Raw genomic sequence first — 15,555 nt, forward strand, 5'->3', positions numbered from 1 at the left:
CAGACTGTACTAAAGATGCGTTTGGGACTCAGGTATTCTTAATCACTGGCAGTTAATCTTGTAAGTCAAATATAGACATCTGTCTTCCAGCCAGATTCATCAGGCTGAGTGGGACCATCACCAACACCAGGTATATTTCCATGAAACACAGGCCTCCCAGGCTACATACCTGTACAACCAGGTAGCTACAGAAAAGTTACACACAGTGAACCAAAGTTAAAGCATAGAATATCTCTTTGTGGGGCACTCTGCCGGGACCTGGTTCCAGAGGTAAAGCAAGGTGAACCTCAAGGTGAAGATGTGATCTTCACCCTTAATAGCCTTGTGCAGTTAATGAATGTTTTTTTTTTTTTTTCAGTTATATACTGTGTTGTGTTGAGGCAGAAGAGAAAATGAACAATACTGGCCCATCTCTGCTATCTCATTGGGTAACTCATCCTCAACCACAATAAGGAAGCCTGCCAAGAAATATGATTTTACCCTGATAAAACTCTAGACATGGGACTGGAGAGATGGCTCAGAGATTAAGAACACTAGCTGATCTTTCAGAAGTTCTGAGTTTAGGGCTGGAGAGATGACTCAGAGGTTTAAGAGCACTGGCTGCTCTTCCAGAGGTGCAGAGTTCAAACCCCAGCAACCACATCTGTAATCATATCGGTGCCCTCAGGCAGTATACATGATAAATAAATATTAAAAAAAAAAGAAGTTCTGAGTTTAAATCCATATGTAGGGATACATGTAGACAGAACACTATATACATTTTAAAAAAATTAAAAAAAAAAACCTCCAGACATATCAGGCTAGGAGAGAGTACTTCATACAAATAAGCACAATTTCAAAGGGCCTCCTGTGGCTCATCAATGGGGGACCCTGAGAGTTTTCCAACTCATTGTTCTGGGCTCCAGAGGGAAATCACAAATTCTTATTATATACAAATATGACCTAAAGACCAATGCAAAGCCACTCAGTCATCTGTTAAGTATTTGCTAAGGCCTGCCTCAAACCAGGCATTAGCTGTATACTAGGGATACAGGTAGTTCCTGGCTGGTTTAGGACTCACTATGTAGACCAGGCTAGCCTTGAACACAGATACATCTGCCTTTGCCTCCTAATTTAATCCCAAATGTTGTGATTAGGTCTGCCTTAGAGACCTTTATGTATTGACTCGTTTCATTCTTTTTCTTTTTTAAGATTTTATTATGTATACAACATTCTGTCTCCATATATATCTGCACACCAGAAGAGGGCACCAGATCTCGTTATAGATGGTTGTGAGCCACCATGTGGTTGCTGGGAATTGAAATCAGGACCTCTGAAGAGCAGCCAGTGCTGTTAACTCTGAGCATCTCTCCAGCCGGGCTTGTTTCATTCTTATAAGTAACCCTTTTTTGCATTTCACATAGGTGAAAACAGGCTGATTTTAGGAAGTTTAATCAAACAGCACAGCTGGTAATTGGCAGAATTTGGTTTCAGTATCATAAATTTCTAAAGTTTGAGTTCTTCCATCTTTTCAAGTTTTTATTTCAAAACAATTTATACCTACAAAAAAGTTGTACTATATTCCAGTAACTTTTCATATATTCTTCATCTGGACTCATCAGCTGTTAGACAAACTGTTTCATAGCACAACATCCAATTTATCTCCAACATACTGACAGGTATGCGAGAGAGTGAGTGCATGCATGCATGTATCTATGTATGTATGTATTCCGAGCTCTGTGATAGGAGCCATACAAACAGAAATTGGTAGAAATTCGTTACAGAGAACTAAAGCAAGCATGGAAACATATGGACATCCTAAAGACAGAACAGGCAGAACAGCTACGGGCTGTCCAATTTCTGTCGAAAGGTTGGAGAAGTCCTTGCAGTGGTAATGGATGGTTATGCCTAGAATCCAGCACTGAGTGCAAAAGTGATAGGCTTTAAAGATGAGCAGTGGCAGGGGTGGTGGCGCATGCCTGTAATCGCAGTACTCCCTAGGCAGAGGCCGGACCATGAGGCCTTAAGTCATTCTCTGCTGTATAGCGAATCTGAGGCTAGCCTGTACAAATCAGTAAGTAAGCTTCAAGTAGTATCACTCACTCTCACTGGGGGAATGTTTTGCGGTTACTATTCCACAGTGGTGTGAGGCTAGACATAATTATATTGCTGTTAGATCTTGAGAGGAGAGCTAGGCATCGCCACTGAGCACTCTTAACAGCCCAGAGACACCGAAATGCCTCCACTAGTCACCCGCGCTGGAGGCCGGAACTGTAATTCCCGGCCTGCCTCAGGAGGCGGGGCCCGGAATCCGCAGGGCGCTTCCGTTCTGGAAGATGACGCGCGAGGTCGTCTGGGAAAAGGGGCGGTGTGAGCAGGTGCGCGCGCAGCGGACCGGCAGTGGTGGCCGAGATGGAGGAGGGTGGACGAGACAAGACGCCGGTGCAGTCCCAACAACCCTCAGCGACGGCCCCCGCTGGCGCGGACGAGAAGTCGAGCGGCAAGGAGCGGCGGGATGCCGGGGACAAAGACAAAGAACAGGAGCTGGTGAGGCGCAGCTTCGGGAGCCCGGGGAGGAGGCCTTGGGCTGAGTCACTGCTGGCTTGAAGGCCTCGGCCCGACTCCCTACGGCCCACCGCACCCGGGAGACACAGGATAGGGAGACCTTGCTTCTATGCCTATCTCATTGCGCACTGCCACCCCCTGCGGGCATCACCACCACTTCCTGGGTCTTTGCCATTATTTTCTAGACCGGCTTCCAGAGTCTGCCTGGCTAGACTGACTGCCTTTCCAGCAAGGTTCCTCCCTACTCACTCCCATCTCTTGTCCATCTGGGCCCTCCTGGAGGTGCATTCACACACTCCACCTGTCCCGGGGTGAATGGGAGGAGAATGTGATTAGGGTTAATGGGCTTCTTCCTCCAACCTTGCAGTCTGAGGAGGACAAACAACTGCAGGATGAACTGGAGATGCTTGTGGAGCGACTCGGGGTGAGTCAAGATGTTAACTTGAGTGGGGAGTTTGCTCTGTATCATTTTGAGCAACGACTGAATATCACATGTTAGATATGATAACGCGAGGGGAAAGAGTTACAAAGGATATTTGAATGGTGTCTTTTGTGTCAAGCAATTTACAGGAGTTAGGAATCATGGAATAGGAGCCAGTTATGTCTTTATGGTTGTGATGTGGAGTAATGTGACTCCTTTTGGTCTGAACCCCGACATGCCCTCATCAGGAGAAGGATACATCCCTATACCGACCAGCCCTGGAGGAACTGAGAAGACAGATTCGTTCTTCTACAACTTCCATGACTTCTGTACCCAAGCCTCTCAAATTTCTGCGTCCGCACTATGGCAAACTGAAGGAAATCTATGATAACATGGCCCCTGGAGAGAATAAGGTAATTCAGAATATGGTGGGTGTCTGTGCAGTTGAAGAATTCCTTTATTTTATTTTATTTTTTTTGAGATCGGGTTTACTTGAGTGGCCTTGGCTGTCCTGGAACTCACTCTGTAGACCAGGCTGGCCTCAAACTCACAGAGATCCGCCTAACTGCCTCCCGAGCACCTCTATCTGGTTGAAGAGTCCCTTTTTAACTAGACAATAGGACCCATGGTAAGTCACTGAAAGCCTGGTAGACCCAACCTAGCACCAAAAGTTCATGACAATCAGAATAACCCCTAAATGCTCCTCCGCTCCCCAGAAGACCTTGAGGTTTTCTTAGCATGATATGTTTCTAACTTTTAAAATTTTATTTTGTTTATATGTTATTTTGTGTGTATGTGTGCATGGAGACCCTTGGTGATTAGAGGTGTTTGTGGCGTGTTGCATCAGTACTGGGATTTGAACTCTGATCCTCATGATCATGCAGGAAGTACTCTTAACTGTTGAGCCATCTCCAGCCACTCTAACTTACTTATTTCTTGTGGCTCAGTCTGACCTCAAACTCACTCAGTATGTGGCCTAGATTGGGCTTGAATTTGTGGCATTCCTCTGGCCTCAGGCTCTGGAGTGCTGGGATTAGAGGCATAAGCCAGTATGCCTGGCTTTCTTTTTTCTTTGAATTATTATTTATTTTATGTGTGATGGTATTTTGCCTGCATTTATGTTTATGCAGTATGTGCATTTAGTGCCTGCAGAATCCAAAAGAGGGCCTCAGATCCCTGAATTACAAGCATTGTTGAGCTGCCATGTGTACGCTGGGAATACTGAACCATAGTTCTATGAAAGACAACCAGTGCTCTTAACCTCTGAGCATCTCTCTAGCCCCAGAAGTCTTTATTTCCAGTGGATTATTGAGTAGTCTCCTAATTGGCTTGCTTTTGTCCTTGACCTCCCTACACCTATCATAAAGCAGCTACTTGATTGAAATAGATCATGGATTTATTTATTTCCTTTTTAAGACAGGGTTTCTCTACTTAGCCCTGACTATCTGGAACTCACTCTGTAGATCAGGCTGACCTCATACTCAGAGATCCGCCTGCCTCTGCCTCTGAGTGCTGGGATTAAAGTTATATGTCACAACCACCTGGTAGAATTTTTTATTAAAGGTTTGTTTTTACTTTATGTGGGTGGGTGTTTTGCCTGCCTGTATGATGTATGCCCACTACCTGCACATAGTGTCTATGCAGACCAGAAGCGGGGAACTGACCCCTGGAACTGGATGAGTAAGATTTGAATCCTTGCATGGGAGCTGGGAACTGAGCTCAGTTTCTCAGCAAGAGCAGCATGTTTTATTCACTGTTGAGCCAGTTCTTCAGACATAGATTGTGGGTCTTTTTTTGTTTGTTTGTTTTTCTGAGACAGGGTTTCCTTGTCCTAGAACTGGCTTTATAGGCTGGCCTCAAACTCAAGAGACCTGCCTGCCTCTGCCTTCTGAGTGCTGGGATGAAAAGTGCTCACCACCACTGCCCAGCTTATTAAAACCTTTTTTTTAAACACTTATTTATTATGTATACAGTGTCCTGCCTCCATGTATACATGCACAACAGAAGAGGACACCAGATCTTATTACATATGGTTGTGAGCCACTATGTGGTTGCTGGGAATTGAACTCAGGACCTCTGGAAGGACAGCCAGTGAGTGCTCTTAACCTCTGAGCCATCTCTCCAGCCCCATTATTAAAACCTTTTAATAGTTTACTATTACAATTAAAATTTATGCTGGTTATGATGCATAATCCCAGCCATTCAGTGTTTCTTGAGGCCAAACTAAGAGATGTAATGAGAACCACTGTCTCCAAAGATTCATGCTCAGGAGCCTTAATCTTTTTTCCAATCTACATTGCTTGTTGCCCTTCAGTTAGGTTGGCTTCAGAGGGAGCTAGCAATACCAACTTTAGGTTTTCTTTGAGGCTTAGCTTAGATCACATGGAAATTTTCAGTATAGAAACTAGTATATAGTGGATGTTATTGGTGAATTTTGGGGACAGTGATCTTACATCTGTATTGTCACAAACTGTTTCCTAGAACTGTTTGGTTTGGTCTTAAAAGATTGGTTTCTTTATAGTGTTTTGCTGCTGACATCATATCTGTTTTGGCCATGACTATGAGTGGTGAGCGTGAATGCCTGAAGTATCGGCTAGTGGGCTCCCAGGAGGAATTGGCATCATGGGGTCATGAGTATGTCAGGTAAGATAGTTCTTCTTGGGAATGTGAAGGGACTTGTAGGTATAATTCAAGTTAGAGAAAATATCAATGTATTGACTTCCCCAGACACTGAATTCCTTGACTCTCAGGGACCTGCTTCCCAAATGATTGTGTTTGTCCATAGACATCTGGCAGGAGAAGTGGCTAAGGAGTGGCAGGAGCTGGATGATGCAGAGAAAGCACAGCGGGAGCCATTGCTCACCTTGGTGAAGGAAATTGTCCCCTACAATATGGCTCATAATGCAGAGCATGAGGCTTGTGACCTGCTCATGGAGATTGAGCAGGTAGATATGCTGGAAAAGGACATAGATGAGAATGCATACTCAAAGGTCTGCCTCTATCTCACCAGGTAAGTGAGCATGGCAGAGGAAGGTAGCAGGCCTGCCTTCTTCAGCACTGATCTCATTATGCCTCTTCTCCCAGAGGATCTTAGAGTCACCTTAGGCTGTAGTCACTTATTGGTGCCATGAATTTCTTGAGGACAGAAACTTTGTATCTCCTTATTTATCTTGGAACATAGTACCTTGGAACATGCCTCATATATAGTAGACATTTAGTATATATTTGAGTAAAGGAATTAAATAAATGGAATGCACTTTCTGAATTTTTACCTCTTTTGCCTTTAGTTGTGTGAATTATGTACCAGAACCTGAGAACTCTGCCCTATTGCGCTGTGCCTTGGGTGTGTTCCGGAAATTCAGCCGTTTCCCTGAAGCTCTGAGATTGGCATTGATGCTCAATGACATGGAACTGGTAGAAGACATTTTCACCTCCTGCAAGGATGTGTATGTAGAGAAGTTGATAAAGGAAGAGATAAGTGTGCATGAGCATTTGTGTGAAAACCAGGAAATTGACAGTTTCTGGTGGGAACACAGGACACTTTTCTGTCCCATAGTGGGTGAGAATGAGCAGGTGTGATGGCTTTCCTCACAGGGTGGTACAGAAGCAGATGGCATTCATGCTGGGTCGCCATGGAGTCTTCCTGGAGCTGAGTGAAGATGTAGAAGAGTATGAAGACCTCACAGAAATCATGTCCAATGTACAACTCAACAGCAATTTCTTGGCCTTAGCTCGGGAGGTGAGATTCTATGCTCTTGCCCCAAAGCTTTTTGTTGAAATTCTACCTGTCATTCTACCTCCCTAATACCTTTCACTAGACTACTGGTTAAAGTTGCTGTTCGGTTGGATAGCAGAAGGGACAGCTAGGGGAATATTGGGGAGGAAGTTGTGACCCTCTGACTTCTCTTTAGCTGGACATCATGGAGCCCAAGGTGCCTGATGACATCTACAAAACCCACCTAGAGAATAACAGTGAGTAACTGTGTGGGGATTGCAGGGACTAATGCATTGGGAATAATGGCTTGGCTAACCCACTTAAAAAGAACTTCATATTTCCATGGGCTTTATGTCGAGGTCACTGTGGAGATTTAGACTATGGGATTAACTTAAAATCAGAGACTCAAGCTGGGTGGTGGTGGTGCACACCTTTCATTCCATCACTTGCTAGAGGCAGAGGCAGACAGATCTCTTGAGTTCAAGTCCAGTTTGGTCTATAGAAGTTCTAGGATACTCAGGGTTACACAGAGAAACCCTCTCCTGGAAAACTAAACAAAAATAAAATCAGGGACTGCCTACCAGGCTGTGTTCTTTCAGATCCTACGCTGAACTGCCTCTTCTATGTCCTCTTGTGCAGGGTTTGGTGGCAGTGGCTCTCAGGTGGACTCTGCCCGGATGAACCTGGCCTCCTCTTTTGTGAATGGTTTTGTGAATGCAGCCTTTGGTCAAGATAAACTGCTGACTGATGATGGCAACAAATGGCTGTATAAGAACAAGGACCATGGTATAATTTTCTCTTTTTATTTTATAGTCAGGTGTTACCTAAGAAGTGTCCACAGTATAGTTTCCAGGGGAATCCTTTATAAGTTCCTTTGGGTAGGCCTTTCTAAAGCTGATAGTCTTCTTTGTCATAGGGATGTTAAGTGCTGCTGCGTCCCTTGGCATGATTCTGCTGTGGGATGTGGATGGTGGCCTCACCCAGATTGACAAGTACCTGTACTCCTCTGAGGATTATATCAAGGTTAGTCTGGACAAAGCTTATTCACTGCAGACTTTTTCTTCTCATGTTCTAGTGCCTTTTTTTTTTTTTTTTTTTTTTTTTTTTAATGAGGTAGCTTAGTTACTTTCTATCGCTGTGAAAAGACTCCAAGACCAAGGCAACTTATAAAGTATTTTAGTTGGACAGTGGTGGTGCATACCTTTAATCCCAGCACTTGGGAGGCAGAGACAGGCAGATCTGAGTTTGAGGCCAGCCTGGTCTACAGAGCAGGTTCCAGGACAGCCAGGGCTACACAGAGAAACCACGTTTCTAAATACAAAAAGGAAAAGAAAGTAAGTATTTAGTTGGGGCCTCACTTAAGTTTCAGAAGGTTAGCCCATGACCTTCATTGTGGAGAACATGGCAGCAGCAGGCAGGAATGGTACTGGAGCACATGGGAGGCAGAGAGAGGCACTGGGCCTGTCCTGGGCTTTTGAAACCTCAAAGCCCACCTCCAGTGACACTCCTCCAATAAGGCCACACCTCCTAATCCTACCCAGAACAATTCAACCAACTAGGGACCAAGCATTCAAATATATGCATCTATGAGGACCATTCTCAGTTCAAACCATCAAATGAGGCATGCTCAGTTTTTCACTCCAGATAAGGCAGGTGCCACAGGGAGGTCCTGCTGCACACTTTGTAGTTAAGAGGGGAGATAGTCTAAGAGTCTGCTTGCTCTTTGCAGTCAGGAGCTCTCCTTGCCTGTGGGATCGTGAACTCTGGGGTTCGGAATGAGTGTGACCCTGCCCTGGCACTGCTTTCAGATTATGTTCTTCATAACAGCAATACCATGAGACTTGGTTCCATCTTTGGGTAAGGTTTCCTGTGGCTGTTTCCTTATTATTTTGAAATTTTTAGGTGTCTGAGACTGCTTCTCCTTTGTTAGTGCTCAGCTTATAAATCTAGTAAAGTCATTGCCCAAGACTGCCCTTTGCAATTAAGTATCTGGCTCTTGGTGAATGTGCTGGTGATCGGTTCTATTTTTGTTCTTTTTTTTTTTTTTTTTTTTTTTTTTTTTGCTGTGTCCCTCCTGAGTATATGTTGGGGACTTTATCTCCTGACTTTGTAGGCTAGGCTTGGCCTATGCTGGCTCCAATCGGGAAGATGTCCTAACACTGCTACTACCTGTGATGGGTGATTCCAAGTCTAGCATGGAGGTGAGTCTTTCTCTAGTGAAAAGGTAGGGGATACCTCACTAAAAATCACTTAGAATTTCAGCTTCAAACTGTGTGTAATGGCTACCTTGGTGCTTGGTGCATTGAGGCAGGAAAATTCCAATACCTTCCAGGCCAGCCTGAACTACAGAATAAAATTGTGTATCAAGTACCTTGTTATTCTTACCCCCCATGCTCCTCAAAAGTGTAAGGAGGAGAATCTCGGTGAAGGTAATTAAGGGTTGTTGCCTGTGCTGGCCAGTTTTCTGTCCCTAGAACACAGCAACACATCATGGTGGAAACACATGGTGGAACAAAACTGTTTACTTTAGCAACAAGCAAGGAAACAGAGAGGAAGGGGCCAGAATCCCCTCCCTCCCCTTAAACTTTTTTCCCCTCACTGTCCCTAATGATTTCAAAGGTTTCCCAATGAGGGCCGCCCCTTAGTTTCCACAACTGCCTAAGATTCCCAAGAGTGCCACCACCTTACATGTGTAAAAGAGGTCCAGGCCTTCTTGCATGAGGTTTGGGAAACATTCTACATGTAAACCACAGCAGTGATTCTCACTTCTGGTGGTTAGCTAATCCTAGTTACTCTTGCTCATGCAGAGTCATTCTCAAAAGCAGAGATTTTAGAGTAAAAAGATCCAAGTTCAAATCTTGCTATTTGTGCTTACAAGCACACAATATTGGACAGTTAACTTAATCTCCTTAAGCTTCATTCTTTCCTATCATCTGTTTTGTGGAGTTGTAAGGACTGTGTTTAGGGGTATGCAAAACTAGGGCTGTTGGGTTTGCAGTCAAGCCTGATGATTGGAAGGAGATAACTGACTTGAAAATTGTCCTGACCTCACATGTGTAGTGTGTATGCAAATGCTAAATGAGTAAATGTATTAAGATAAGAATATACAAATGGATTGGCACAGTTGTCTGACATATTAAGTATTCACTGATTTTACAGAAATCAATTAACCCTGTGTGGTTAGAGAGAATGACTCACAGTGAGTGGATCAGTAGAATTGGGTTTTGAATAAAGGCACATAAACAAGCATTTTAATAGCTTACTGTGGTTGGGTATGGTGGTACACATCTTGAATCTGGCATATGCTAGGAAAGACAGGAAGATCTCTGGGTTTCTAGGCTATCCTAGTCTACATAGTGAGACCTTGTCTCAAATAAAGAAAAGGAAAGGAATTTTCTTATTTCTAGGTAGCAGGTGTGACAGCTCTAGCTTGTGGAATGATAGCAGTAGGATCCTGCAATGGAGATGTCACTTCCACCATCCTTCAAACCATCATGGAGAAATCGGAGACTGAGCTCAAGGATACCTATGCTCGTTGGCTTCCTCTTGGCTTGGGCCTCAATCACCTGGGTGAGAGGATATTTATTTTATCAAAGGGCTGACAGTAATTGATCACAATTAGAGGGTTTGTGCGTCACACTGAGCTGGATACAAGCCATTGTCCTTGGACCCTTGAATCCTATAGGGAAGGGTGAAGCTATTGAGGCGATCCTGGCTGCACTGGAGGTTGTGTCGGAGCCGTTCCGAAGTTTTGCCAACACTCTGGTGGATGTGTGTGCCTATGCAGGTCTGTGCCTTAGTCTCCCAGCAGCTCCACTTCTCTTGCCCTTTTCTTCTCAGGTTGGTGCTCGTTTGTCTTTCTTCCTGCTCTCCAGATGTTCAAGGCTTCCTGTATTTGCAGGGTGTGCTTTTTCTTGCTGACTTCTCATTTTTATCTCTGCACTCACTGCCCCACTGAAGGCTCTGGGAATGTGCTGAAGGTGCAGCAGCTCCTCCACATCTGTAGTGAGCACTTTGACTCCAAGGACAAGGAGGAGGACAAGGACAAGAAGGAAAAGAAGGACAAGGACAAGAAGGAAGCCCCTGCCGACATGGGAGCCCATCAGGTGTGGAGCCAGCAGACACTGAGAAAAGATAAGCATAGATAGTGGTAGAGCTCAGTTAGCTGTGTTTTGGCCTCCACTTCCTCCCTCAGATACTGTCATGTGTCAGAATAACAGGACTGAGCTTTGTCTGTGAAGGGCAAGGTGTCCCCTATAGGATAACTCTTCATAGATGAGCTGTGAGTCAAGTTGGGTGACTTGGTTTTTGTTCCTGGAACTTACTGGGTTCTTGTGCCTCTGGAATTGCAGGGAGTAGCTGTTCTGGGGATTGCGCTTATTGCCATGGGTGAAGAGATCGGTGCAGAGATGGCACTGCGAACCTTTGGTCACTTGGTGAGTAGCACAGAATAGACTTGGGGGGCAGGGGAGAGAGGAAATAGAGAATTTTAAACCCAGGGCCTTAAACATACATGGATGTGATTCACCACCATGCTATACCTTAACCCTGGCTAATTCTAATTTTGATGGCTCAGAGTTGCTTGGTGGAGAAGCTAGTCCCTTTTGACCCATTAGCCTAATCCTATAGTTGAACTTGATATGCCACTTGTAGTCATGTATATGCCAAAAGGTGCCTAGACTTCGTCTGAGATAGGATCTTTGTCTTAGTGTTCTATTGCTGTGAAGAGACACCATGACCATGGCAACTTTTATAAAGGAACGCATTAAAGTGGGTCTTGCTTACAGTTGATAGGTTTAATCTATTATCAGCATGATGGCATGCAGACACAGTGCTAGAGCAGTCATTCTCAACATTCCTAATGCTGCAACTCCTTTATATAGTTCCTCATGTTATTGTGACCCCCCTCTATAAAAAAAATATTTTGCTATTGTTATAAATTGTAATGTAAAATCTGTTTTCTGATGGTCTTAGGTGACCCTGTGAAAGGGCCATTCAATCCCAAAGGAATTGCAACCCAAAGATTGAGAACCACTTACGAGTAGCTGAGAGTTCTACATCTGGGTCCATGGGCAGCAGGCAGAAAGACATTGGGCCTGGTTCAGCTTTTGAAACTACAAAGCCCACCCCCAGTGACACATTTCCGCCAACAAGGCCACAGTTCCTAATCTGTCAAGTAGTATCACTCCCTAATGACCAAGCACTCAAATATATGAACCTGTGGGGGTCATTTCTATTCAAACCATCACAGTCAGATTTCTACCCTGAGTACACCAGGCTAGCTGGTTCAAGAGCTTCCAGACATACTCTGTGCACTCCTCTTTTCCTAATAGGAATATGGGAACTGCAGATATCTATGCACTGCTATTCTGTTTTTTTATATTGGTTCTAGGTAAGCTTAAGTTCTCAGGCAGGCAGTTTACCCAAGGAACTCTCAGCCCTGAATTTGTTTTCCCCTCTTTTCCCATGTTGTTACTTTGTTTCTTTTATTGCTAGCTGAGGTATGGGGAGCCAACCCTCCGGCGGGCTGTACCCTTAGCACTGGCACTAATCTCTGTTTCAAATCCACGACTCAACATCCTGGACACTTTAAGCAAATTCTCTCATGATGCTGATCCAGAAGTTTCCTATAACTCCATTTTTGCCATGGGCATGGTGGGCAGTGGTAAGTACTGGGAAAAGATCTTGAACACACTAGAAGATTCAAGGTTCTTTTTGTAAGATTTTGTAATATTTCCTATCTCTAGGTACCAATAATGCTCGTCTGGCTGCAATGTTGCGTCAGTTAGCTCAATATCATGCCAAGGACCCCAATAATCTCTTCATGGTGCGCTTGGCACAGGTAAAGAATAGGAGTCTCCTTTTTCTAGTGTGGCAACTGCAGTACTTGTGTTGATGCAGTATGGTCTGGGAAGGAAGATGGCTTCTCAGCTGTGGTTCCTCACTTTACATTTCTGTTTATTTTGCAGGGCCTTACACATTTAGGGAAGGGTACATTGACCCTCTGCCCCTACCACAGTGATCGGCAGCTCATGAGTCAAGTAGCTGTGGCTGGGTTGCTCACTGTGCTCGTTTCCTTTTTGGATGTCCGAAACAGTGAGTTCCTGTTGGAAACAGTGCATGGTGCACATGTGCATTGTGTCCCATACAGGGCTACCTTGGCAGTCAGGGTAAAGATCCCAAGTTAGCTGTTTTTGTAGGTTCATTGGACTTATGGGAGGCCATATGAGACCTTAGCTTCTCACAGTTTTGATCTTGTCTAAAAGATTTCAAGGTGAATCTACTTGAAAGGTCAGTTTAGTTGACTAGGAAAAGTGATTTTCAGGGTTAGGGATGTAAACAAAGAAGGGTAGAAGTGTCTTGTGTTGGTGGTAGGGTGTACAAGGAACAAAATTCGGTCACAGTAGGTCAGTGGGTCAGGGCTGGGATAGATTCCTAAAGTTCAGGCCAGGCCTACCCTGATGTCTACAACCCTTTGTTCTTTGTGCTTCCTCAGTCATTCTAGGCAAATCACACTATGTGCTGTATGGGCTGGTGGCTGCCATGCAGCCCCGGATGCTGGTTACCTTTGATGAGGAGCTGCGACCATTGCCAGTTTCTGTCCGTGTGGGTCAGGTGAGGAACTGGGTAGAAAAATATGGGCTCAGGGTATGTCATAGAAGTTGGCATATTGGTGTGGGTAGTGAGGGGGTTGGGGATACTGCTTTTCTCCCTTCTGGAAACCCTTTATTTCAATTTTCTCATCCCACAGGCAGTGGATGTGGTGGGCCAGGCTGGGAAGCCTAAAACGATCACGGGGTTCCAGACACACACAACTCCAGTGTTGTTGGCCCATGGGGAACGGGCAGAATTGGCCACTGAGGAGTTTCTTCCTGTTACCCCCATTCTGGAAGGTTTTGTTATACTCCGGAAGAACCCCAACTATGACCTTTAAGTGGCCACTAGAGACCCTGGTCTGCAGCTGATTTTTAGTAGGCCATACTACCTGCCAGGGGTGGATACTGTTCCAGATCTTTGGGGGAATTGTTACCTCCTGTTGTTTTGTTACTGAGTAAGATAAATTTGTTGAATAAAGACCTTTATCCCCAAGGTCACTGTCTGTTTACTGGGTGTCATAGCCTGGGCTTAGACTGGAGAGCAGAGAGGATGTGAGAAAGCCTAAAAGAAACTAAGTTCATTAGTCTCTAAGAAGTTGATAGAATCGATGGATTTTTATTTTGTTTCCTGTGTAGACAACATGTGCCTCAAACTCAAAGGAACTTCCTGCCTCTGCATCCAAGTGCTGTCTTTTAATATCTAAGTCTGGCCTTGAAATCTTGATACTTCTGCCTTCACCTCTGAGGATGCTAAGATTACAGACTATGCATCGCCACACCCAGCTTTAAAGAATCTTCTAGAAGATTTATCTGTACCTTTTTTGGGTAAACTCTTACAGCCAGCCTTCAAAGGATTAGGATTTTGTGCACTCCTTCCTTCAAGCCCATCTTTTTTCTGACTTTGAGCTAAAGATGCCCAAGAATGCTAATTTCCTATCTTGCTTTTTGTGCTTAGAGGGATGTTTTTATTTCCTATGATCCACCTTTGGAGACTGCCTTTTGAATGATCTGGTCATGTTAGCATCTCTGGGCTATTGTAGAAAACTTGACTTCGATTGGGCAAGTGGAGTCATAGGAAAGAGGAGCAGCCTCTTCCTGGGAAAGGGGTCACTACTGATAGGCAGCACTCATTCTGGGTGTGACTGGTACAAGTATAACCACTACTGCGGGGCCCAGTCCCCTCTGGATGTGCGTTTTTGACAGTGGGAATGGCATATCATCCTACCATATAATCACAGATAATGTTTATCCTGCACTTACCTTGAATTAATCTCTGAATGGTAAATGGTACTCAGTAAGTGCTGTAAATGTTAGGAGAATAACTGTTGTGTTTCTGAAACTGCAGCAATTTTAGAGGTGAGTATAGACCTATATTTTCCTTAGAGATTGATAACTTGTTTACTGTCATATGAGAAGTAGAGACCAGGATTGGTATCTTAAGTATCTCATACATTAGTAACTATGGTAATATGTTTCTGGGGTTTGAGACATAGGGCTCCCTTGGTTTAAAACAAAACCCTACCTTTTTTGTTTTTTTGAGGTAGGGTCTCTATATAGCCCTGCCCTGGAACTCACTATATAGACCAGGCTGGCCTCAGAGATCATCTACCTGTCTCTCTAGTGCTGGTATTAAAGGTGGCTTGATTTCTTATTTTATGTATAGGGGTGTTACGCTTAGGTGTGTGTGAAGTGACCACAGAGAACATCAGATCTCCCTTGACTAGAATTACAGATGGTTATTAGATGCTATCTAGGTGCTGGGAATTAAACCCAGGTCCTCTGGAAGAGCAGCCAGTGCTTTTAACCACCAAGCCATCTGCTGTAGAATAATCCTTCTGTACACTGTGAATATGTATTACTCTAATATTAAAGAAGCTGATTGGCCTATAGCAAATTGGTTATTAAAGAAGTTGATTAGCCTATAGCAAAGCAGGGCATAGGTGGGACAATCAAACTGAGGATACTGGATGAGGAGGGATGGAGAGAAGGGGTCGCCAGGAGCTGCAGAGGGAGCAGGACATGCCGGAGGAAAGGTAAAGCCTGGTTCTATTAATAGAAATGGGTTAATTTAAGTTGTAAGAGCTGGTTAGTAATAGGCCTGAGCTATTGGCTGACCATTTATAAGTCATATAAGCCTCTGTCTGTTATTTGGGAGCAGGTGGTCAGTATAGGAAAACTACTGCAGCCTTCTCTCAGTGCCCCAGTAACTCAGGATCTTAGCTGGAGAAGCAACAGTAACTTTAGGTCACTATAGTCATCTTGCTCTCACTTGGCAGCTG

At 44.4% G+C, this 15,555-nt stretch overlaps 1 protein-coding gene across 1 annotated transcript; it reads left to right on the top strand.

Moving 5' to 3' along the window:
* The first annotated feature begins 2,339 nt into the window (after positions 1-2,339).
* Positions 2,340-13,769, top strand: Psmd2 (proteasome 26S subunit ubiquitin receptor, non-ATPase 2). The gene is made up of 21 exons (XM_051191158.1): positions 2,340-2,526; positions 2,912-2,968; positions 3,214-3,378; positions 5,487-5,608; positions 5,751-5,975; positions 6,253-6,411; positions 6,560-6,704; positions 6,877-6,937; positions 7,320-7,466; positions 7,597-7,703; positions 8,410-8,537; positions 8,794-8,881; positions 10,088-10,250; positions 10,366-10,467; positions 10,641-10,786; positions 11,033-11,116; positions 12,177-12,345; positions 12,428-12,522; positions 12,650-12,776; positions 13,177-13,295; positions 13,432-13,769. Exons 1-21 carry the CDS (start codon positions 2,392-2,394, stop codon positions 13,612-13,614), a joined length of 2,727 nt encoding a protein of 908 aa, XP_051047115.1. The 5' UTR covers positions 2,340-2,391; the 3' UTR covers positions 13,615-13,769.
* The last annotated feature ends 1,786 nt before the right edge of the window (positions 13,770-15,555 follow it).

Source organism: Phodopus roborovskii, unplaced genomic scaffold (genome assembly GCF_943737965.1).
Source record: "Phodopus roborovskii unplaced genomic scaffold, PHOROB, whole genome shotgun sequence".
NCBI classification, from domain to species: Eukaryota; Metazoa; Chordata; class Mammalia; order Rodentia; family Cricetidae; genus Phodopus; species Phodopus roborovskii.

Excerpts from the sequence above, each read along its gene's own strand:
- Psmd2 (XM_051191158.1), top strand. The coding sequence starts at position 2,392 with ATGGAGGAGGGTGGACGAGACAAGACGCCGGTGCAGTCCCAACAACCC. Across the intron at positions 6,412-6,559 it reads TTCACCTCCTGCAAGGATGT|GGTGGTACAGAAGCAGATGG; the intron begins GTATGTAGAGAA and ends CTTTCCTCACAG. Across the intron at positions 8,882-10,087 it reads ATTCCAAGTCTAGCATGGAG|GTAGCAGGTGTGACAGCTCT; the intron begins GTGAGTCTTTCT and ends TCTTATTTCTAG.